The sequence below is a fragment of the Eupeodes corollae genome, chromosome 2 (genome assembly GCF_945859685.1).
Source record: "Eupeodes corollae chromosome 2, idEupCoro1.1, whole genome shotgun sequence".
Taxonomy (NCBI): domain Eukaryota; kingdom Metazoa; phylum Arthropoda; class Insecta; order Diptera; family Syrphidae; genus Eupeodes; species Eupeodes corollae.
The window spans coordinates 115150331-115174407 of record NC_079148.1 but is presented as its reverse complement, the minus strand read 5'-3'; the positions used below and the strand labels follow the sequence as shown (position 1 = coordinate 115174407).

At 33.6% G+C, this 24077-nt stretch overlaps 3 protein-coding genes and 1 pseudogene across 3 annotated transcripts; 2 read left to right on the top strand and 2 right to left on the bottom strand.

Moving 5' to 3' along the window:
• Positions 1-5287: 5287 nt before the first annotated feature.
• Positions 5288-5995, top strand: LOC129947268 (cuticle protein 38-like). Its single transcript, XM_056057771.1, has 2 exons — positions 5288-5433; positions 5511-5995. Exons 1-2 carry the CDS (start codon positions 5422-5424, stop codon positions 5931-5933), a joined length of 435 nt encoding a protein of 144 aa, XP_055913746.1. The 5' UTR covers positions 5288-5421; the 3' UTR covers positions 5934-5995.
• Positions 5996-6639: 644 nt separating this feature from the next.
• On the bottom strand, positions 6640-7596 carry LOC129947383 (cuticle protein 19.8-like). Its single transcript, XM_056057918.1, has one exon. The coding sequence runs from the start codon at positions 7509-7511 to the stop codon at positions 6723-6725; it is 789 nt and encodes a 262-aa protein (XP_055913893.1). The 5' UTR covers positions 7512-7596; the 3' UTR covers positions 6640-6722.
• A 5996-nt stretch (positions 7597-13592) lies between these two features.
• On the bottom strand, positions 13593-14070 carry LOC129945197 (cuticle protein 16.5-like; annotated as a pseudogene).
• A 4545-nt stretch (positions 14071-18615) lies between these two features.
• LOC129946990 (cuticle protein 38-like) lies at positions 18616-19243 on the top strand. Its single transcript, XM_056057373.1, has 2 exons — positions 18616-18726; positions 18787-19243. The coding sequence occupies exons 1-2, from the start codon at positions 18715-18717 to the stop codon at positions 19174-19176; spliced, it is 402 nt and encodes a 133-aa protein (XP_055913348.1). The 5' UTR covers positions 18616-18714; the 3' UTR covers positions 19177-19243.
• Positions 19244-24077: the final 4834 nt, after the last annotated feature.

The following is a 24077-nucleotide window of genomic DNA, read 5'->3' as shown; positions in this document are numbered from 1 at the left end:
ACGACACCCTGACCCGAGATACCTTTGTGGTATGGATATCTTGGATAAACTCCCCACTGACGACGACGTCTCCTTCTATGCTGGCCTGGAGTCAGCATACTACCGCGGCTGAACACCGCCACACCCAACCAACCTCCATCAGGACAACCGGGACTGAACAACCCGAGATGAACCTCGCCAACGACACTTTTTTTTTAGCCATCGACTTCATGTTAAACACATGTTAAATTTTGAATTTCATCAATGTATAAAGTTAGGCCCCCTTTGTGCCAACAAATGTTTTAGTTAAAGTTATTGTTAAATATTATTTATGTTAGAATTAAGCCAAATGTATATAAATTTTTTATGGTTCAATAAATTAAAATAAAAAAAAAAAAAAACTATTCATTCAAACCGACTATTTTTTCTTAGCTTGCCGTTGATAACAAGCATAATTTAGGCAGGGTATTATAAAGGGGCGTTTTATGAATTTGATTTCTATGTTTTTTTATAAACTTTTGAATACAAATAAAAGCACTGTGAATTTTTGGAATCAATCCAACTAAGCTATTGTCATCTAGAAAATAGCTCTCTCTCTCCATAAGTTTCAATCGTTTAAAAAAAATGTAAGTCAATTATTTCAGAAACTATGCGTCCTTGAGTTTAAAAGAAAAAGCAAATTAGATGTAACTTTACTGGGTACGATGTTTGTTACTCAGTATATAATGCAATTTAGATTTGAAATGTACTAATTGTAGAAAACGTTTTTGCTCTTCTAAATCAGTAAATTTATACATCACTCACTTTTTCATCGTCATAGGATACAGATGTTACAAACAAAATAAACCTTAAACCCTTTTTCAAAATTACATCCAAAACCTTACCTTAAGGACATTTCACTTTTGCAACAAAAACCTTACCTGCCAATTATTAAATTCCTTTCACAACTTTGTTTCTGTGTTTTTGGAATCTAACCGCACAATATTTTTATGTCAAATGCAAATATGAAACAAAACTTTACTTCTATAAATTCTTTAACTAATAAAGGATACGTCCTTGCCTTTTCTCTTTTTACACTTTTGAGAGTACCTAACTATCGAGGAGGTAACTTACCAACCTACAATGAATTTCCACAATCAAATTATGTACTAAAATTTGTGCTACTATTTGTTCTGCATCCCACAAACGAGAGCAACAACGACGAAAACTTTTAGAAAATCCTTCAAATATATAATTCCAGTAGAAGCAGAAGCAGAAGCAGAAGGATTCCCATGAAAATTACGTTCGTAATTACGTAAAACCCGCCTTGTTCTTGTTATATGAATACATTGTCACGTGGAATGCCAAAACGAAACCACTCGCTGTCGCTGTCGTTATACCTAACTTTTTGCTGCATTCCAAAAATTCATATGCACAGAGGTATCGTAATAATTTTTGGGGAACCAAACAAAGGAATATTCCGCACACATATTTTTCGTTTTCCTTGTGGCTTCACTCATATTAAAAGACGACACATCACACGTCTCTTCTGGCTCCCTATTTTTCGAATACCTTAGCTTGTATGGTTTGAGTGCACATAAGGACAATAGAATTCATTCAAGACACAACACCATCATCCCCAAACCATCACTTAAGGTAGTTAAAAGAGGAGTGACAGCACCACCACCAACACCACTACACACCAAGTACAGGTGCGCTCCTGACAAAAGCATATTTATTACACATTCGCTTAATGTCTATATTACCCAGGATCAACCGCATCCTTCAGCTTCTTCTTCTTCTTCTTGCTCAACATCTCTCTGGCTCCACAATTCTGATGGTGATGATGCCCCACTTCGTTCATGCCCATCACTACCTTGGAAAGTTAGGACGAACAGCGCAGCGCAGCTCCAAGAAGAAAGCTACTATTTTTGTTCCTCTTCTTCGAAACGCGATGGATAAATGATGGTGAAACAATAGAGCACTCATCTTTCTCTAAAAAGGTGTTCTTTTGGCGATGGTATATTCACATTCACAGTCGTTTGTACGCGTGATGGCTTGGTACATTTTATACGGGGATGGGTTATGGCTTATGGGCGTCTATAGGGAGAGCCAAAGCACGAGAATAAGGCGCTAACATAATATCCTCGAAATGGATGCTAATTCATAAATTAAGAAAATATGGCGTTCGTGTCAAAACAGCCCACAAGCTCACTCACTGACTCAGTCACCTGTGAGCTGTGAAGTGATGGTAAAAATGGTGAAACAAGCAAGAGAATGAACATCCTTAAGGGATTTGTTTTTATGTACACATGTATACTTATTGTTGGTATATATTTATGTACATTTTTCACAAGGATAATGGTGAATTATGTTTCCCTGTTGTTCATGTTGATGTTGATGTACCTAGATGCGACCGACGATAAGATTGTTGTTGTCGTGTTCTTTTGGCCTCCTCCACTCTTAGCAGGTGGTAGCTTTTTAAGTCGGTATATGGCAGCATCAGATGGTTCTCTAATAAACAGGAGTATATTTGAACATAAACCTTCTATAAAGGGGATTGAATTGAGAGCATCCTTAAATTCGCAACAGTTTTTGTTTGCTTTGCTTTGCGAAAAAATTTAATGAGAGAACAACAACAACAACGAAATATAATTCACTGCTTAATACAGCGAATCTGTGTTTTTGCTGTTGTTGTTGGTTGCTGTTGTTTTTGTTGTTTACAAATTTAAATGTCAAACTTTAGTAAAACCAGGAATATCTTGACTTTTTCTACAGGTTTTAAGCTAAAGGTAAATGGAAAAAAGTTTTGTGTACGTTACGTAGGGTAGAAGAGGTACCCTTGAACCTATGTTGAGATTTCTAGAATTTATGGGAAGGTAAAGGTATGAGGGTTTTGGTTATAGAGGTTGGAAGGTGCCTCATGTCATAAAAATGAGAAATTCTTACGCGACTTTGGATACATAATGAAAGGTAAGATGAGAAAAATTTGCAAGTTGGTAAGTATTTTCTGTACATATATAAATTGTAGGTATGTATAATACAATTAGACGCCTGAATTAGTCGGAAAACTTAACGACAGCTAGCTGGAATAACTCATGAGTTGCTTAGCTGACGACGAGCGGCGACGTCGTTTTTTGGGAGCAATGATCTAGGAGCACCATTCCTTCCCTGAACCTTCTTGTTCTTTGAATCATTTTGATAATAATGTGACGCGGCGAGTAGTGAAAATCATTCGTAATTCTTTTTGAGCAAATAATTATGGAACATGTGAACATTATGCATAATAATTGTTAGAGGCATAAAATGAAGTCAATTTAACGTGTTTATATATGTACATATATTGAATATACATCAGAAAAAGTTTTCATTAATTATAAATGGTTAAGAATTATGTAAAATGTTAATTACAAAATAAAATGAAAAGAGGCAGGAATACGATCTATACTTATGACTTCACCATGGTACCCTCTAAACGTGTTCAGATGTTATTTGTAAAAAGTCAATGGCTATATCACTAGACCATAAACCATTTAAATAAAGGTAAAAAAGAGACCTTACCTTAAAAGAAACCTTAAGACGATGTTCAAGCAAAGTAAATGAACTTATGATGATATTATCGTCTATCGATTTAAACGCTCTACGTTCAATACTATCCAAGAGGCTTAAGTAAGTTGCAGGAGCACTAGCCTAGAGATGGGACTTATACTCAAGCTTTGGACGTATATAAACTTGTAGATAACAGCCAGATGAGAAGAAGTCAAATATTTCTTTCATTGCCTAAGGAAACCCAAACACCTTGCGGCATTTTTGGCGACATCGCGTATGTGATCGTTCCACAAGAGGTGGTTGGTGACACACATACCGAGAATATCGAGGTGTTCGTGAATAATGGCAATTAGGGGAATAGCTCGCTCTAACGATACAAGATAGCATTGGATTTTCGCAGCATTAAATTCCACGCGGTTTTTTAATCCCCATTGAACAATGCTTTTTGGGTCCGAATTTAATGAGCTAATCATGTTTTGTCGTTGCAGTTCCACACCCGAAGAAGAGGGATGTGAGTCTGAAAACGAATATGAAAAGCTAAGAGTACTATCGTCAGCGAAACAATATAGATGATTAGATGTTGCAGACAGAAACTCATTAATAAAAATGAGAAAGAGTTTTGGAGATAGAACAGAGCCTTGGGGCACACCAACATTTATTTTATGGTTTTCAGACTTGAATCCATCCAATACTACTTATATAGACCGAACCGAAAGCTAATTATTAATTCAATGAAGCAGAGATTCATGAAAACCGAAAGCACGCATTTTCGACAAGAGTGCCTGATGTCAAACCCTATCAAATGCTTTTGAAATATCAAGTGCAATAATCTTACTTTCTCTATAACGATGTAAAGATTTGCTTCACTGTTCGGTGAGATGAACCATGAGATCAGCATTACTTCGAGAGCCACACTGACTGTCATTATGAAGCTTTCGATCATCAAGATATTTCTTGAGCTGAGAGTTTCCACTACCTTAGAAAGAAGTGACGGTCATTATAGGGTGATGAAGATTCGCCTTTTTTGGGAATGGGCTGGACAAATGCAGTTTTGGATCCTCTTGGAACGAGTTGTGATGAGTAGCACAAATCAAAAAGCTTACGGAAGACATTTGAGCGAAAATCAATTCTTAACACATTTTAGAAGAAATTTCTTCAGGTTTTTATTTTTTGCAAACAAATCTGTCAATAGGACTTTTCTAATTGAAACGACCAGATGTCAAAAATATTTTTCTCCGATGCATACGATTATTTTGGATGTCAAGACACTCAATTACAATTATATGTACATAGGAAATAACAACAGAATTAAAATTAACCATCCTCTTCTGTTATACCTTCTTACATTGCATTTCGAAAAAAATCTATAGTTTTTAACCATTTATAAAAGAGCTTGGATTTCAGTTCTATGAACAAAAATCAAATTGTATTAGCTTTAGAAGTACCTACAGCTGATAACATACCCATTGCCCAAAAATTTCAGTTATCTAATTCAAAGTCAATGACTCGCTTCTTGAGAAATTTGAAAACTATGCGGTTATTCCCAAACTGTAAAAAAAATATCAATAAGCTATACCTAAAGGTCAAGATTAGACGCTTTGGAATTTAATTTCAGAAAAACCAAAAGCCCATCATTGAAGACAAAAAATGAAAACAAAACAAAACAGAAACAATTTTTTTTTCAAATAACAAAGTTTATACGAACGACGAGTTATTCATGCTTTGACTTAATAATAAGCTCAGCTATCAGCAATAATCAACAAGAGCACGAGACATCACACACTCCATACAATATTTTATTAAAACTGATATTGCCTAAAGACCTATAAAATGACTTGATTAGCGAGTAAAGATATCATTATAACAACTTCACCTTTTCTTGAAGCATTATTGTGCAAAAAAAATAATACCAAAATGTTCAAAATTGTAAGTTTATAATTAAAATCTCAAAAAATCATTCTTTGTACATATTACTTATAATATTTTATTTTTTGTTCTTTTAGACCATCGTCCTGTTCGCTGTCATCGCCTGCACTGTAGCCAAGCCTGCTCCAGGACTTCTTGCATCACCACTTGCATACTCTGCTCCATTGGTTGCTGCCGCTCCAGGAGTTGTTACTGCCACAAGTAGCCAAGTGATTGCAAGGAACTACAATGGAATCGCCACCGCTCCAGTGTATGCTGCCGCTCCAGTTGCCAAATTCGTTGCTGCTCCCGTTGCTGCTCCATTAGCTGCTGCTCCTCTTGCTGCTCCATTAGCTGCTGCTCCTCTTGCTGCTGCACCATTGGCAGCCAAGTACGTAGCGTCACCATTCGGTAGTCCATTGGCTTACTCGGCACCTTTGGCTGCTGCTCCCTTTGGTTATGCTTCCGCCTACGGATACGCGTCTCCATTGAGCTACGCTTCAGCTCCACTTTTGTTTTAGAAATAGAAAAAAATCACAAAGAATGATAAGGAAAATAAATGAATCTGCTGGAACAACTTCAACTAATTTTTTTTTGATTTCGCAAACCAGCCTAACAGGAAAGTTTTGAGTTGAAATGTATTCTAAGAACAAGCGGTTTGAATCTTATTTTTAACGAGATTAAGAAAATAATATACTAATACCGATTTTAGTAAATCCGTCCTCCATTTAATGGGTTCAAGTCTGAAAACCATTAAATTATTTGCTGGAGTGCCCCAGGGCTCCGTCCTAATTACTTCACTCTTTTTATAGTTTCTACTAATGATTTCCTGCTTAAAACTTTGAATCCAACCTCCTAATGGGGAAAGTACCCGTGGCATGATGGCAAGTGTGTTGGACTGTTATGCCAGATGTCTTGGATTCGATGCTTGTTAGTTCTAGTTCTTGTCATGAAAAGTGCTTTCTCAAATTAGCTGTTCGGATTTGGCTTTAAAAAAAACTGTACGTCTCCTCTATCCCTAAAAACATTACTCGCATACAGGAATGGTTGAGAATTGAAAGTCAATAGGCCCTTGTTGTCAACGGACTGTTGTACTACCTTATTTAATTTATGTATAAGCATTAATATAACATCGTTGATTAATGTTAGTAAATTGAACACCACCGAAATACTTTATGTCTTACTCTTTTTTTTATTTATCATTATGACAAAATGTAAAAACAAAAATTTTGTATTTTTTAAGTTTATTGGAAATTCAAACATTGCATTTTTAAAATCGATCCAAGCCTTATAAGTTAACCAGTTAAGATTCAAACGTAGCGAACATATTGTACAGCGGGATAGTTGCCAATACTTGACGAATACGAGAATCCACCTGTGCCAGGGAAGGGCAATGCGCTATAAGCTGCTATTAAGGGCAAAGGGGCATAGGAGTTCCTCAGTTTCACCTGCTCGATAGCAATCATATGTTCAGCTTTAGCTTTGGCAACTTCAGGTGTATCCTGGACTGGTCGTGGTAGCTCCATCGAAACGGGAATGACAACTGGTGCGGCTTTTTGTTTCTTGGCCTCTTCAATGGCAGCAAAATGAGCAGATTTGGCAGCGGCGACTTCAGGAGTGTCTTCAACTGGACGTGGCAGTTCTTGGGGGGCTTGCATTACAACTTCGGATGATTGGTAACCATTTTGTTTCTTTGCTTCTTCAATGGCTGCGAAATGAGCAGCTTTAGCTGCAGCAACTTCATAAGTTTCTTCGACTTGTTTTGGTAAATCTTGAGTGGGAATGACTGGAGCTTCTACAGGTTTTGGCAAGTTGGTTGCGGAAACTCGGAAATCACCAGCATCAGCAACATAGTCAACAGTTTGGACAACGTTGTTGGAGTCAAGATAGCTGTATGATCCTTGAGTGATTCCATTGAGGGATTTGGTTTCCTGCTTCGAGGACAATTGGTCGTTATATCCGTAAGCATACTGACCGATACCGTCCTGTGAATGATATTGATTTGAAACTGCTGGAACTAAGAGAGGAGCTGGAGCCAAATACAAGGAACTGGCTGATGCAACAGCCAACAAAACAGAAAATACCACAATCGTCTTCATGTTTTATAATTGAATTTAGTATATGATTCTCTGAAATATGTGAAATTATTCAAAAACTTTGCGCTAAGACTTTAGATGTGAACTAGTACTCAATTCTGAGAACTCTGATTTATCTCTATCGATTATGTCACTTTTATACAAAATGGTTTTCATTGAGTTCATATTTCTTTTCATTTAAAAACTTGATTTATGGAATTTAAATATCATTTAAACCAATGGAATGTTCAAGTTTTAAGACACTAAAATTATTGTTACATCAATTAAGCCTAATGCTGTTTGTAGTTTGATAGAATCAAATTAAGGTAGTAGTTCATCTAACCTGAAGTTCACCTAACCTGAAGTACATTGCTACAACAATTAACAAAGACTGTACTGTTTGAAGGGTGGCCATAGATAAAGGTTCGATTAAAAATACCCACAAGAATCGAGTTTTGCTTTAATAGGAGCACACTTGAGCTAGGGCGGATCCAGATTTTTGATCACACTTTTCATATAGACAAGTTTTTACTCACCGGTTGAAAACGTTCTTTAATGTTCTGTAATGTGAATCTTAACCTCAGACATTTTTAGGGCTAAATTGACAACTTTAGTTAAAAAAATATTTTAGAACATTGTTATCCAGCATTGTATGGTCTAAATTTTTGATTAGGACGACTCTATACCACATATGAAAGCATTCCAAGATTCCAACAGTTTTCTTAATATGCCATATTTAAGAGCTAAAACACAATAGTTTAGAGGGTTTTTGGATCATTTCAGGCAGAAATGTATGAAATTGTTTTGAAACGTAGCTCTTTTTTCAAAAATAATATATACTTTTTTGTTTTCATTTTTTTTAATGCGATGAAAGCTACAAAAGTTTAAAAACCCATTGAGAAGATTGATATGAAGACTTTTCGTGCTTTTTTGAAGTAGTTTTTTTCGAATTAAATTTTCGGGAGTCTATTATTACTATCGCTTACTCGTAGATGCAAACGTCTTGTAGGAAGAAAAATTTTTGGTTCTTGAACTTAAGGAAAAAGGTGCATTAAGTACCTAAATTCTGTAAAAATTTAGTTAAAACAAATTAAGGTAAACGAAAAAGTTTGGAAGAAACATTTATGTGGCACTCACAAATTACACGTTGCAGAATCCGTTTTCAATTCAAACTTCAAGAGATTCGAAGTCTTTGTATAAATAGTGGTTACTTGTGTTTATTTTTGCACGTTTATATTATTGAAATTCGTGTGTTAATCTCAGTTATGCTCTAGAACAAAGCTAAAGCAAATGCAATTTAAAAAGTAAATTTATTTAATTTTTTAAGATCTTTAAAGTTTTTGTATTCAACAGAAAATTAATTTTGAAAGAAATAAAATGCACGACTTGGTCGCTAGAACTTGCTAATGTCGTCCAAAAAGTTTGTTTAAATATATTTATTATATTTTAATGTCTAAAAAAGTATTTGCAAAAAAAGTTTTTCTCAAAAATTTAAATCCTATTTTATTTCTCAAAAAAAAACGTAGATGAACTTAATTTTTTTTGGAAAATCAATAGAGCGTTTTTTTTTCAATTGATTTTTCTATATAAAATTTTTTAATTTTGTCCTAAAAATATTTTTGATATGCAGTTGTTTATTGCTTATAAATATACAAATTCTACTTGCTAATTATTTTGAAACTCTACTTCTGCCTGACCATAATCTAAACACAATGAGCTTTGCATTCCCCAATGACAATATTCCTGAACTGAACATTATTCACAATGGTTAAACTAGTAGCTGCTTTAAAAAAAAAATTAAAAATAACAAAACATCTGGATCTGATGGGATCCCAGTAGAGTTTTATAAGCATGCTACTCCTGAGCTTTTGGAATATCTGTTAGAACTTTTAAATAGAATATTTATTGAAGAGATAGTGCCCGAAAATTTTCGTCTATCCCCAATTACAGCAATTTTTAAAAAAGGTAACCGTGATTTGCCAGAGAACGGAATTGCTGTGCTTAACTCGTTAAGAAAAGTGTTTGCACACATACTATATACTAGACTTACGACCTGGGTAGAAGATAATATGTAATATGATTAGTTGCTTTCAAACTGGTTTCGAGCCAACCTTTCAGCTATTGATCAAATTTTTGTACTCAGCACCACTGCTAGGCGTTTTATTAATAAAAGAAGAACTTATATGCCTTTTTCGTTGATTTAAAAGCGGCTATTGACACTATTACTTTATAAGCTCTTAGCAATTTGCTTATCTACTAAATTTATCAGAGTCTACGAAAAAATTCTCGAAAATGATGATTTTGATGGCATCTGTTCAGAATGTTAGAAAAGTATCTAGAGAATTTAGTTGTGAAGCAGGTGTCCCTCATCGATGTGTTCTAAGCCCTATCATATTTGCAATGTATATGAACGATGTCGAAAACAGTATACCTGGGGGAGTTCAGTTCGGGGATATTACACTTAAAGTCTTGTTTTATGCTGACGATTTTGTGATTTTATCACTACAGCTCCAGATAAACAACCTAAAACAATTTTGTGATCTATCGGATCTTAGAATAAATACCATCAAATCCAAAATAATGGTTTTCAGATCTCGAAATAGATCAATTGGCTATGGGCGGAATTGGATAATTGAGGTCGTAAATGAATTTAAGTATCTTGGGTATACAATGACATATAATCTTAACATTCAAACCTTTATAAAAGAAAAAACAACCGCTGCAAAAATTGCATTTAATACAATTTGGTCCCAGTTCTTCGTAAGTAAACTCGTAGATGCAATTTCAAAATTCAAAGTTTTCAATGCCATTGTGAATACTTGTTTTTGTTATGGTAGTGAAGTATATGGTTTCGAACAGTTGGAGGAAATGGAAAATATACAGAGATATTTTTTCAAGCGAATTTTTATATTACCTATAAATACTCCTAATTATGCTATCCACCTAGAGTCAGGCTTACCTCAAATTTTCTTAAAAAACTTAAAGGCTAACGCCGATTTTATAATCAAAGTTATGAAGCGGTCCGACCAAAACTTGCAAAAAAGACTCCTTAAAATTTGTTTAAGTTGTGGGTATAGTCCGGTCAAAAACTGGTATGACCTTGATGTAGCACATAACCTTTCAATATCATTGCCAGTGGACAATGTGAAAGCATTACAAAATGCACTATATGAATTTATCTCTGTTAAAGATGACTCTATGTAAAGACTTTGTGTTGCGCGAGGGACTGCATCAACATCCAGGAATATGTACAGACAACTAAATCTGAAACTTGGTAAAGAAAACTACTTTAGAAGAAAAGAGTTTACAGTTTCTGAAATGAGCTTGATATTCAAGATCAGAACGGAAACGCTCGATTTAATTCTAGACCACATAGAACAGACTTAAACCCTGTGTATCTTTGCAACCTTGGTCAAAACAATTTGTCCAATATTAGAGGAAATCCGAAGGCTCTACTTTTATTATAGTTTTCTTTCCCAAGAGGAATGTGTCGGTGTACTTAACGCAGATCGTGGCTGGAAGCCTCTTATACGCTATGTCTCACATGCAAGAAAATATCGAAACGAGTGTTTGAGTTTGTTTTGAGTTGTAACAAGATGTTAAAGTGATTGTATCTTCTCCTTTTTTTTCGTTTTTAACCAAACTAAAAGCCCTTAAAATAAATAAAAAACTTTAGAAATATGCGGTTATTCTTCCTATTTTTTTGCTTTTTTTCACACTCATTATCTGTTTTAGTTAAACTAAAAGCCCATTACCAATATTTTTTTTGTTTTGACTAAACTAAAAGTTACACTTTTTTATTAAACATATAACTAGCTGTTATTGCTTTTTTATACTATATATAATATATATCAAAATAGACTTTAATGATGAACATTATTTCCATATCGTTCAAAGTTTCTTTTTTTCTTTGTTTTTGACTAAACTAAAAATCACATTATGAAAATAATAATTTTAAAAAAAAATGTTGTTTCTTTAATATTTATATTTACATATTTTTAACTATGAAACTTATTTTTTGAAATATTCTCTCTTTTTTACTCAAATATTGTATTTTGTTTTGTTTTTTATTTAGTTAGTTTTTTTTTCGGCAGAAATAATTAAGAGTAATGTTGGATAAAAAGCTCGAGTTTGAAATTTTTTACTCATCATGAATTCTTAAGACGTAATTGAAGGCGAGTTTCAGGAATTTAAAGGGAACTAAATATCTCTTATAAAAGTTTCTATTTTGTTCTTTTTCTTGAAAGACATTTTATGAAATTAATTTAAATGATTACCAAAGTTTTTCCTAATTCTGAATTGCGTGAAATAAAATTCGGTTAAATTACAAACAAATCTTTAGATGAAAACTTTAATTATACAACTTAACTGTATAAGCTTTATGGTATTATGACCCCTCCCCTTGATCGTCCATTGGCCAAAATTGATGAATTTATGATGAGTAATTGGAAATGACCTGAAATTCCGATTCATATTGTGTACTTGGTACAATACGCAATTGAGAGGAGTACTTTTAGCAAACAAAGTTTAAGGAAGTAAAATACAAATTTTGTTTTCATGTATAAAAAATAAAAAAGAGACTGGAATGCGACCCACACTGATAACTTCCAATCTTGTCTGTCGATTTGTCTTGCCTAAAAGTTTGTAGGTTTTCGTGTTGGGTTAAAAAAGTTGTCAGTTGAATTATTTTTAAAAAATTAAAAATTTTTAACAATGTTTTTCATATAAAGAAATAGGTGAGTTTTAAAATCTAGTTTTGTTAAATAGATTTTTAATCGAAAACAAATTTGAACCAATTTAAGTAGCATTTCTTAAATTATTATAAATCGAATGAATGAAATTAATTTGACAGCTATCAAGAACCGAACATCAATTGTTACCAAATTTTGGTACTATTTTTTATAGATTATATATTTTTATAAAAAAAACTAGTGAATATCGAAAACAATATTTTTTGCTAAATGTAAGACTGTTGAGGACAATATGTTTAATTTTTAAAAGCTTTTCAAGTCGTAAGTAAGTTTTTACTATTTTTGCAAAAAATAGATTTTAATCAAAATTTTATTGAGTGTTGACAAAAATATTTTTTAAAAGATAAAAGAAGTTTAAAGCCAATATCTCAAACTTTTGAAAAGATATAAGAGTTCAAAATCAATTTTAACCAACTTTTATTAATTTTTTTGTTTAGGTTTTTATTTTTTGTAAGAAACTTGTTAATTCGATTTCTCTCAAAATTTGTCCAAATGTTAAAAACAATATTTCCTATAAGTTAAAACTAGCTGGAAGCTAAAATCTCAAAGTTTTAAAAAGATATTTTAGTTAAAACTCAATTTTTACCAACTTTTGTTAAATTTTCTCGTAAGTTACTATTTTTTGTAAGAAAACTGTCAATTCGATTTTTTTCAAAATTTTACCAAATATTGAAAACGTTATTTTTCGTTGCACAAAACTGTTAGAGATAAAATCATTTTGTATTCTTAAAATTTTCGAGGTGACAATTTTTTTTTCAATTTTTTTAATTTATAAAAAAAAACCGTTAATTGGATTTTTATAAAAAAAATATTCTTGTTACAATTTATTATATACAATTTAATTCAAGTCTCTTACGTTTTCGGTTCGTAAGATATTTAGGGTTAAACAAAATGTTCACCTTTTTTAAACTGCTATGGTACGAAAACCGCCCACGCAATTTTCTTAAGAGCCCTTTCTCCATTTTTCTTATTATCTGTATAACAAAATTTGTTTTAAATCGATGTCTCTTCTGGTTCTTGAGCTATGTACGACGAAAAAAACGTCGCGAACGTACGGACGTACGAACGTACGTACAAACGCACGCACAGACAAAATCTTTTATTTCGACTCTATTGACCTTGAAACGTCGAGAAATGTCAAAATTTTCAATTTCACAAATCGGAGCCATTACAATATTTTCCTATGCGAAGTTAATAAATAAAAATATAATGGGAGACATATCCATTAACGAAAATAAAAAAAAAGTTTATAAATAGAAGCTTCTGAAAATTATGCTTCTGTTACATTAAGAAATTCATTTTGTAGATAGCTGTCGATTTCACCTGAAGCTTTTTTTTAAATTTAAACACAAAATTTTTAGTTTAATCACATTTATTTATTTATCGACGTTATCCTTAACTTTTTAGAACAAAAGTGGAGGTGAAGCATAACTCAATGGGGACGCATATCCGTAAGCTGTAGCATAACCAAAGGGTGAAGCAGCCAAAGGAGCTGAGTAAGCCAATGGACTAGCGAATGGTGAAGCTACGTACTTGGCTGCCAATGGTGCAGCAGCTAATGGAGCAGCAACGGGAGCAGCAATGAATTTGGCAACTGGAGCGGCAGCATATACTGGAGCGGTGGCGATTCCATTGTAGTTCCTAGCTATCACTTGGCTACTTGTGGCAGTGACAACTCCTGGAGCGGCAGCAACCAATGGAGTATAGTATGCAAGTGGTGATGCAAGAAGTCCTGGGGCTGGCTTAGCAGCAGCGCAGGCAATGACAGCAAGGATGACAACGGCCTATAAAAATACAAATTTACAATCAAAATTCTCTGGAAAGTTAAGCATAATCAATATAACTTACGAATTTGAACATAGTGATGGAAATATTTTTTTTTGGGTTGAAATGCTCCAAGAAAGGCGTCAAAATGTGATATGATTCCATTGCTCCAATTCAAACCATTTTATAGCTCATTTTTTTTACTACACAACACAATAAATTCAATCGTCGTCGTCGAAGTGTCCGTCGGAGTCATTAGTCATTCGAACAAACAGTAATTGCTGAGGCTGTCGGACTGACCATCATGGTTGATTAGAAATTCAAAGCATGTGTGGCATGTCTGCTATATGAGATGGTAATGGTTTAACGTTTGTGTTTAATGGTTGTTGTTGTTAAGAAATTTGGTAGCAATGTTGTTCGTCGAATAAATCCCAAATGCCTGATCTTGACCTTTCTTTTATTTTTGGGTGGTAAGTCGTGTAGGTAGGTGTATGATGGGGTTTTTTGGTGCATGGTACATTAAGTCAGCAATCGCATGCACCAATTAAAGGTTATGTAAAATTTTTACTAGGAGAATACAAAATTTGACAAACCTGCACGACAAATTTCAAACTGTCACTGTTAATTAACGATTATAATGTTGTTTAAAATTCAATTAGAAACCCTTCCTTGGCTCAAAAAAATCAAAGGCTTCCAAAGTCAATCTGCATAAAACGATATTTTTTTTCTAACAAATAAATAGAAAAATTCAGCCAATGTATCATTTTTATTGCTTTATAAGTGTTTTTGAGAATATTTTAATCCTGATTGTATTTTTTTTTAAATAAACAATCGTTCCGTTTTGCCTTTCTAAAAAAATTGACTCAGTATAATTCTCTTGAATGCAATCAAGCTTGATTTGATTTTCATATAATTTTATAATTTCTAGGAATTGAATTGAAAATTATATCCTTTTATTTCAAGAGATTTCCAACCAATCTAGGTAGGTAGTCAATTTAATAAATGACTATTTATAAAAGTATAATTTTTGTATAAAAGGATGCCAATTAAAATTAATAGCTCTCAAATAAATTGAATTAATTGTATTAACCTTCCTTGATAATCCTCTTAAAAATATATATGTATGTAATACATTTTATTTGTATTATGAAAAAAAGCGTAAATACTAATAGACATAGGTTCATATAAACCTACCTATGACGCAATTGCAAGAGTCTGTGTTTTTTTTTACATAAATAAATTAAATCCCATATAGTGCGCACATAATTAAATTAAAATGATAAAATCAACAATCACTTAAGTTTCTCATTAAAATCAATTTACTCAAAATTAAAGGTATGTATGGACACGTAGAAAGGCTCTACTTCAGAATAAAAGCCAAAGTAAAAGTATAACATCAGTCAACTTGGCCATACTACATATTATACGTCAAGAGCACATATGTATATATTTTAATACGTCAAAGGATATTAATTTATCCAATCAACACCCATGGATCAAACCAAACCAAAAGCCAGGTGCATGTACCAACTCCCTCTATACATAATACAATGCTCCACATCATCGCATCGCATCTCATCGCAGCCCAAAAACACCCCACCATCACATCGACGTTAATATCCTGAAAGGAGAAAAAGCTACGTCCATCACACCCATGCATAGCATAGCATCAGATGAAGCAAGGAAGATGAAAGTTTATTGCGCGTAAACGAGGATTTTTCATTTTGTTTGTTTTTTTTTGTTAAATTTTATATTTTTTCATTTTATTAAATGTATATTTTCCCAGAATTTCAGTTCAATCAATTTGATTAAATCATCCCACTTAAAGAACGAGTGATTGGGGTGTTGAAATATTTTTCAATGAAAATTTCAGCTGCACCCTATGGCTGACTTATCGCCAACATTTACGCTTGCTTCCAAAGTCCATAATAAGGATGAATTTTAAATTAAAAAAAAAATACATATATTTTGTAATTTCAGGATTAACAGATGGACGTCAGGTTTTGTGAGGAGATTTTATTTGTTTTGTTTTAAAGTGAATTCAAGATAATTTCATTATACTGTGGTGTGCCTAAATATAGAACATTTTTTTTTTTTTTTTTTGAAATCTTCAAAAGACACTTGGCAGTATTCGACACCAAGTAGCGTGGCACTCTTGACCATTAAAAGCACCTCTTCATCAGGACCAATCTTGAAGGATCGACTTCCGATTTTTCTTTCTTAATTTTGTACAATCACTTTTTTGGGAAGTTTAAACTTTTAATACTTTCCCATTTTTTTTAGACCATAAGCTCATGAGGTTTGGTTCTTCTTAATCTCCGAACATGGTTTACTATATTCAAGACGGACTCTATTTCAGAATTAGTATGACTTTGCAGTCTCTGGTTGTGCGATATAGCGTATTTTTTAACAACTTCTGTAACCATTTCTATTTGTAAGTCACGATGTAGATCGGTATTTCTTATGTACCAAGGTGCATTAACTATTCCACGAAGGACTTTGTTTTGGAATTTTTGGATGATTTCGGTATTTGTTTTCTTTGTACAGCCCCATATAATTGGATTCCATAGGTCCAAACAGGCTTTAGTACTTGATTATACAGCATTATTTTGTTTTGGATTGATAAATCAGAGTTGTTACTAAGCAACCAGCACATTTTTCTATATTTCAAGCTTAGTTCTTCTCTTTTCTTTTTGATGTGCTCTTTCCACTTAAGCTTTGCATCCAAAGTTATTCCAAGGTATTCGCCCGTATTGGCGTAAGGTACAGCTTGATTATTAATGATTATTGGAATATTCTTTATCTTTTTATTTGTAAAGTTTATATGTGAAGATTTTGTTTCATTGAGCTTTATACCCCACTCTCTCTCACTGTGTCGACGGCATTTCGTAGTTTTACTGCTGCCTTAGAGACACATTTGTCGGGTACCAAAACTGCGGTATCATCTGCAAAAGTAGCCATTATGGTGTAATTACCAACTGAAATATCCCTTGTGTATAGTAAATACAGGGTAGGACCTAGGACACTTCCTTGTGGTACACCGGTTTCTATTTTCTTCAATTCCGAGTATTCTTGATCGTACCTTACTCTAAACAATCGGTCTGAGATGTACGTTTTTAATATTTCAAAGTATTGCAGTTTGTACTCAAGCCCCTCATGCCAAACCTCATCAAAAGCTTGTGCAACATCTAAGAAAATAGCTGAACATACATGTTTTTCTTCTAATGCTTTTTCTATTACATAAGATATTCTATGAACTTGGTCTATCGTGAAATGTTTATTTCTAAAGCCAAACTCATGGTTTGGGATTAACCTTCTTTCTTCTATGATTTTGCTTAGTCTCTTCAGAAGCAGATATTGGTCTGTTTTCCTTGCTTTGGTACGACAATTACTTCAGCAATTTTCCAATGGTGCGGGACATACCGGTGCTTAAGGCATGCATTTATTATATATTAGAGTTTTGTAAAGGCTTTCAATGGCATTTCTTTCATAACCTGAGCAGGAATTAGATCGTAACCTGGTGATTTTTTATTTGATAGTTGATGTAAATACATACTATTTATTTCTTTAAGTCTTACAATTGGTATTTCACTTTCATCTATCTTATCAACAAACTGTAAGCTATTTTCAGCCGCGTTTGATGAGCATGGCTTAAAAACATTCGCAAGATGTTCAGCAAAAAGGTAATCTTTTTGTTTCGGGCTACCGATCCATTTCCAATCTTGAGATTTCAAGGGAGAGTTTTGTAACTGCGGTCTTTTTAGGCGCTTGGCTGCTTTCCATAGCGAAAAATCGGTTAAAGCATCAGTTGTTAAATTTCTTAGGAATGTACTGAGTGAATCATTTTTGAATTTGTAACTCTGTTTTTTAAGTTTGTTGCTTATACGGTTAAACGTTGTTTTATCATCTGGAAATCTACTATTTTGCCATTTTCTTCGAGCTCTTCTTTTCTCCATTATCAACTCTCTTATCTCTTAAAAGGATATTTTATTTAATTTTGTCTTCTATTAGAAAATGTTGGAGTTCTTTCTTCAGCGGCCTGTTGCACATCAGCAATAAATTGGTCCACTTCGTGGTCAATTTGCTCGATTGTATCCATGGGAGATCTGAAATTTATAAAACTTAAAAGCCTTTACCTAAAATCATTCTAGTTTGTTTTCTTATTTACAAGCTTTGGATTACTTTTTCCTAGTGCTTCCTATTCACTTAGTGATAGAATCACTGGAGTATGATCTGATGACAGGTCATAATTACCTTCGACACTAATGTGATTTCGTTTGATTCCAACACAACATTTAAAATATTTAACGTTTCGAATAAATTAAAGTGAATTGTTGAAATTCTGAAATATAGTTACAAAATTTAAAAAATTATGTAAGAAAATCAATTCGAAATTGAAATGAAAAGGTCATGATCAAAAACCGTAGGTAATATGGAGTTACGGTAAATTCCCCAAGAGATATTAATTATTTCACATCTAAATGGTAAGCGCTGCATTCGTTGAGACTTACTTGCTTTTCATGTCTTGAATTATTAAATAGAGATTTTTTTTGTTTATTTTGTTTTTCTCAATGCTTCAACGAATATTGAAGTAAAACAGAAAGTGAAACATTTTCGGCTATAAAATGACTTGACTTGGTTTATTGATTGTTCATATCAAAACCTCAGTTCTTTTGGAATACTTCAATCTCTAGAAAAAAAACTAAATCAACATGTTCAAATACGTGAGTTAAAAAAAGGATTAAACTACATTTTTCTTATTTTGATTTTATTTTTTGATGTAGACCGTTCTCATCTTCGCTATGATTGCCTCCGCTGCTGCCAAACCAGGACTTGTTGCTCCACTCGCATACTCAGCTCCATTGGTTGCTGCCGCTCCAGGAGTTGTTACTGCCACTAGTAGCCAAGTGATCGCAAGGAACTACAATGGAATCGCCACTGCTCCAGTTTATGCTGCCGCTCCAGTTGCCAAGTATGTTGCTGCTCCATTAGCTGCTGCTCCTTTTGCTGCTGCTCCTCTCGCTGCTGCACCATTGGCAGCTAAGTACGTAGCGTCGCCTTACGCTAGTCCATTGGCTTACTCAGCTCCTTTGGCTGCTGCTCCTTTCGGTTATGCTGCTTCATACGGATATGCATCTCCCTTCAGCTATGCTGCAGCTCCTTTGGTTCTGTAAAAAGTTTGATGATATGACGACAAAAATAAAAGAACGTGACTGATTGAAAAAATTGTTTGAATTTGAATTCTTTTGTTTTTATTCAATATTTTTGAATTAATGCTTGACTATCGGTTTTGCAACTGATTTTGAAATTATATTTGAAGGTTTTCATCTCGTTTCCTTCCGGGAATTTTCGGTTTTCTTTTTTATTTGGTTTGGTTACATATTTGAAAAGTATTTTAGAAATTAATTTTTCAAACCTTGAATTTCCAATCACGAATTAAAATATAAATATAAGTTCTTCCAATCCATGACACTTTCCGACTGAACACTTGGAAGTATGCGTTTTTTTATTTAATTTATAAATCATGTTCAACCATGCATTAAAAATCTTTTGTTAACATTGATATTTCGGAGAGCTTCCACCAGCTTCGTCCTATAAATTGGTCAAATTAATGTCTGTAGTAAATACGACGAATATTTTCAGAGGGCTTACTAAAACCAAAATTAAAACAAAGAGGCTGAGATGCGACCCACACTGATAATTTCCCATTCTGTCTAGCGGTTTGTCTTACTTAAAAGGTTTGTACGTTTTCGTGTTTTGTTAAAAAAGTTATCAGTTAAAGTATTCCAAAAAGAATTAAAAATGAATTCCAATATTTTGCATATGATGAAAAAGTTTGATTTCGAAACCTATTTTTGCTAACGAGATTTTTAAAAAACATTTTACCGAATGTTGAAAACAATATTTTCTTTAAGATAAAATTAGTTTGAAGCCAATATTTTAAAGTTTTAAGAGGATATTGAGGTCGAAAATCAATTTTTACCAACTTTTGTTGATTTTTGTTTCGGTTTTTATTTTTTGTAAAAAACATCTGTCAGTTCGATTTTTCTCAAAATTTGACCGAATGTTTAAAATAATATTTCTCATGAGATAAAATTAGGTCTAAGAAAAAAAATTTAAAGTTTTGAAAAGTGATTTAAGTCGATAATCAATATTTACCAACTTTTTTTAAATTAATTTTTAGGTTTTTATTTTTTTGTAAAAAATCCGTCAATCCGATTTTTCTCAAAATTTTAAAAAATGTTCAAAGCCATAATCTCAAATTTTTAAAAAGATATTTGAGTCGAAATTCAATTGTTACCAACTTTGATTAATTTTTTTTTAATTTTTTTTATAAAAAAATATGTCAATTCGATTTATCTCAAAATTTTACCAGATGTTAGTTGGATTTTTTTTAAAACCAAACAAGTATGGTTACACGTTACAATATATCGGATAAAATTTAATTCAAGTCTCTAGCGTTTTTGGTTCGTAAGATATTCGGTTAACCAACATTTTCAACTTTTTTTAAACTACTTTTTTCTTGAGAGCTTTTTCTTCATCTTTCTGCATTATCGTCTGTATAACACAATTTATTTGAAGCCGATATCTCTACTGGTTCTTGAGCTATGGACGAACGGACGTACGAACATAAGGACGTACATACGAACATACGTAAACACGCAATCACAGACATTTTTCTAAAAAATCTTTTATTTCGGCTCTAGGGACCTTGAAACGCGTAGGGACCAATAACGTCCTACGGGAAGTTAATCAAACAAAAACTAAAACTAAAACTAAAACTAAAACAAAAACTAAAACTAAAACTAAAACTACAACTAATGCTATTAACATGAGTCTTAATAAAAACTATTACGTATTGGTTACGTTCGTGGACTTCAGGAAGGCATTTGACACGTTGAGTCACAATAAACTGTTGGTTGTCCTTTGCAGAATAGGCATTAGGGGAACTCTATGGAAATGGATGGTGTTTCTCATAGTTTCTGTTAGTTCATGGAGTAAAGAAAAAAGCAGCACACATGGTGTACCACAAGGGTCAAAACTGGGTCTGGTCCAGGACAGCACAGCTTTTGCATATGGAGACGTAATATCTAATGTTGTGTTTATATGTTTATATTTAAACACAGTGCGAGCATAAGAAAATAGGGAAGGATTTAAGAGGAGATACCAGTGCACATTGGTCTTAAAGTTCTGAACATAAAAATGGGAGGGAAAAACAGAGTTGGTTAAAGCATTCCACATTCTCGATGTGCAATTTAAGAAAGAATCTCTATACTTGACAGTACGTCCGAAATTGAGCTCAAGGGTAAACTGATAAGCATTCCTGGAAGTGCGAGTATTACGGCTGAATCCCCTTTTGTATTCTATCCAATAGATTTAAACTTGTTTTAGGGGCACCTTCCCAGATATGCGAATTATATTCAAGCTTTGGACGGATGAACACTTTTGTAAATTATAGCCAGATCAGAAGGGGTGAAAAATTTCTTGCACCGTCGGAGAAATCCTAAGCACCTGGCAGCATTTTTGGCAATATCAAATACATGATCGTTCCATAAAAGGTGATCTGTGATACACATACCGAGTACTGACAGTTGATTAGTTTCCTGTATGCAAGTGTAACTAAAAGATAGTGGCATCGGGGGTGTGTTACGCTTTAACGACAGGAGAGAGCATTGAGTTTTCGAAGCATTAAATTCTACATGGTTTCTGGCTCCCCATTAGACAATGCCGTCAAGATCAGAATTTAATGAGCTTATCATACGCTGCCGTTGAAATTCCACATCCGAAGGACAAGCATGGGAATATAGAAAAGAATATGAAAAGCTGAGGGTACTGTCGTCTGCGAAACAGTTTAATGGATTAGAAGTGACAGATAAAAAATCGTGTATCAATATAAAAAAGAGAGTTGGAGACAAAACGGAGCCCTGGAGGACACCAGCATTTATTTTATGAATTTCAGATTTGAAACCATCTAATACAACTTGTATTGAACGGTTAGAAAGGTAATTTCTAATCCAACGAAGAAGAGATTCAACAATACCAAAAGCACGCATTTTCGATAAGAGAGCTTGGTGCCAAACTCTATCAAATGCTTTTGAAATATCAAGTGCAATAATCTTACTTTCTCCAAAACGATGTAAAGATTTGTTTCACTGTTCGGTGAGAAGAACCATGAGATCACCAGTGGACTTATTGCTACGAAAACCATATTGTCGGTCATTAAGAAGCTTCCGTTTTTCGAGATATTTCTTGAGCTGATAATTAATCAGCGTTTCCATGACCTTGGAAAGAAGGGACGTGAGTGCTATTGGACGATAGTTAGAGGGAGAAGAGGATTCGCCTTTTTTAGGGACAGGCTGGACAAATGCTATTTTCCATCCGCTCGGAAAGAGACCTGTAGAGTAGGAAAGATGGAAAAGTTTACGCAGTGGTTTTGCCAACGATGAAGAACACCTCTTCGGAACAATTGGGGAGATACTATCCAGGCCAGCGGATTTGTGTATGCCAAGGTTTTTCAGTACTCTTGCAACTGCACGAGTGCGAAAGAAGATCATCCTATAGAATCATTTACGCTCTCAAGAACAGGAGGACTTATGACCCTTTCCGGTAGTGTCGAATTAACAGAAAACTGTGCTGCAAGCAAATTGGCTTTTTCAATCGATCTTACATAGGGAGTGCCATTGTGAACGAGCAATGGAACCGAGGATGACATGGTGTTTCGTACGTTTTTTACAAATGACCAAACATTTTTACTACCTTTGGGACATTACAGTATTTTTTGCCTTAATTTCTGATCATGCAAAAATTTGGTTCGACAAATATGACCATTACTTTTTCCGGTTTTCCTCAGTCGGGTTGGCTTTGTAACAACGGAAACTCTCTCTCTGATCCTAATAACCTCCTTACAGCTCGAATCAAACCATGAGTTCTCTTTGGGTTTGATAGATTTTACCCTGTTCGGGATAAAATTTCTCATTCCACAAAGAATTAAATTTGTAACCATATCTGCGCTGAAATCCACGTCACTATCGAGGAAGCATAGTGACCAACTAAAGTTCCTGAAGAATTCATTGAGACCGTCCCAGTTGGCTTTTTCAATAGATGAACACTTTCTGTGGCACGAGCATATTATTATTATCGTAAGGCAAAGTATGAGGAGTGCTATGTTCGCTTTATTTCATCTGGAAAGATATTCAACAAAAGATGTTTAAAAACAGGTTGGCTATTCACTTGATGAATCTCGATTTAGATATGAAGTATTAGCTTGGAGAAATGCCGCAAAAACGCATACAGATAGACTTCTTAATCTACAGAATAGAATTGTAAACATGATTAATAAAAACCATCTACATTTGAAGTGCTTGAATGTGGAAAATGTATTTAGGATGATAGCAGTTCTTGAACACTATGATGATTTAAGGTTCCAGCGACCTATTTCACATAGTGTAAACACTAGAAGACGAGCGAAAGGTCTACTTGAAATGCTTGAAACACCATGCACTGATAATTAATTAGTTATTTATATTTTGAATAATGGACACATTTTGTTAGGTAAAAAACAACAACTTTGTCCCTTACTTACATAAGGAATAAGAGCCTGTTTCATTTCAGAAATGGTAATTGGCTGTTTAATTTTTTTTAAGCATTAAATTGTCTTAAAATATCACATCCTTGATTTGGAATTCAAATTATCCTTACTTATAGATAATAAAGTAACGTTCTTAAATGAAGTTCAAAGAAGCGTGATCAGTCGTTTATTATACTGACTATATTTTAAAAAAATACATCTATACCAACTTTTTCCCTAATTTCCTAATTGTTAAGCCTCATTTAACACTTTCTCGCAACATCAGCCAACGTTTCATTTATTTTCTAACTTAAAATTAACAAAGTCCTTATAATTGTTCACTACCATCATCATCATCGTAGAGGGAAAGCCTTTTCATTAACTAATTAATTTAACATCTTCTCTTCTTCTCAAATAAAAAAAAGAATACAAAAAAAATTATTTGACATTGGCTTAGAGACAAGCAACGACGACGAGCAACGGCGACGTTTCCCCCTTTTCTTTTGC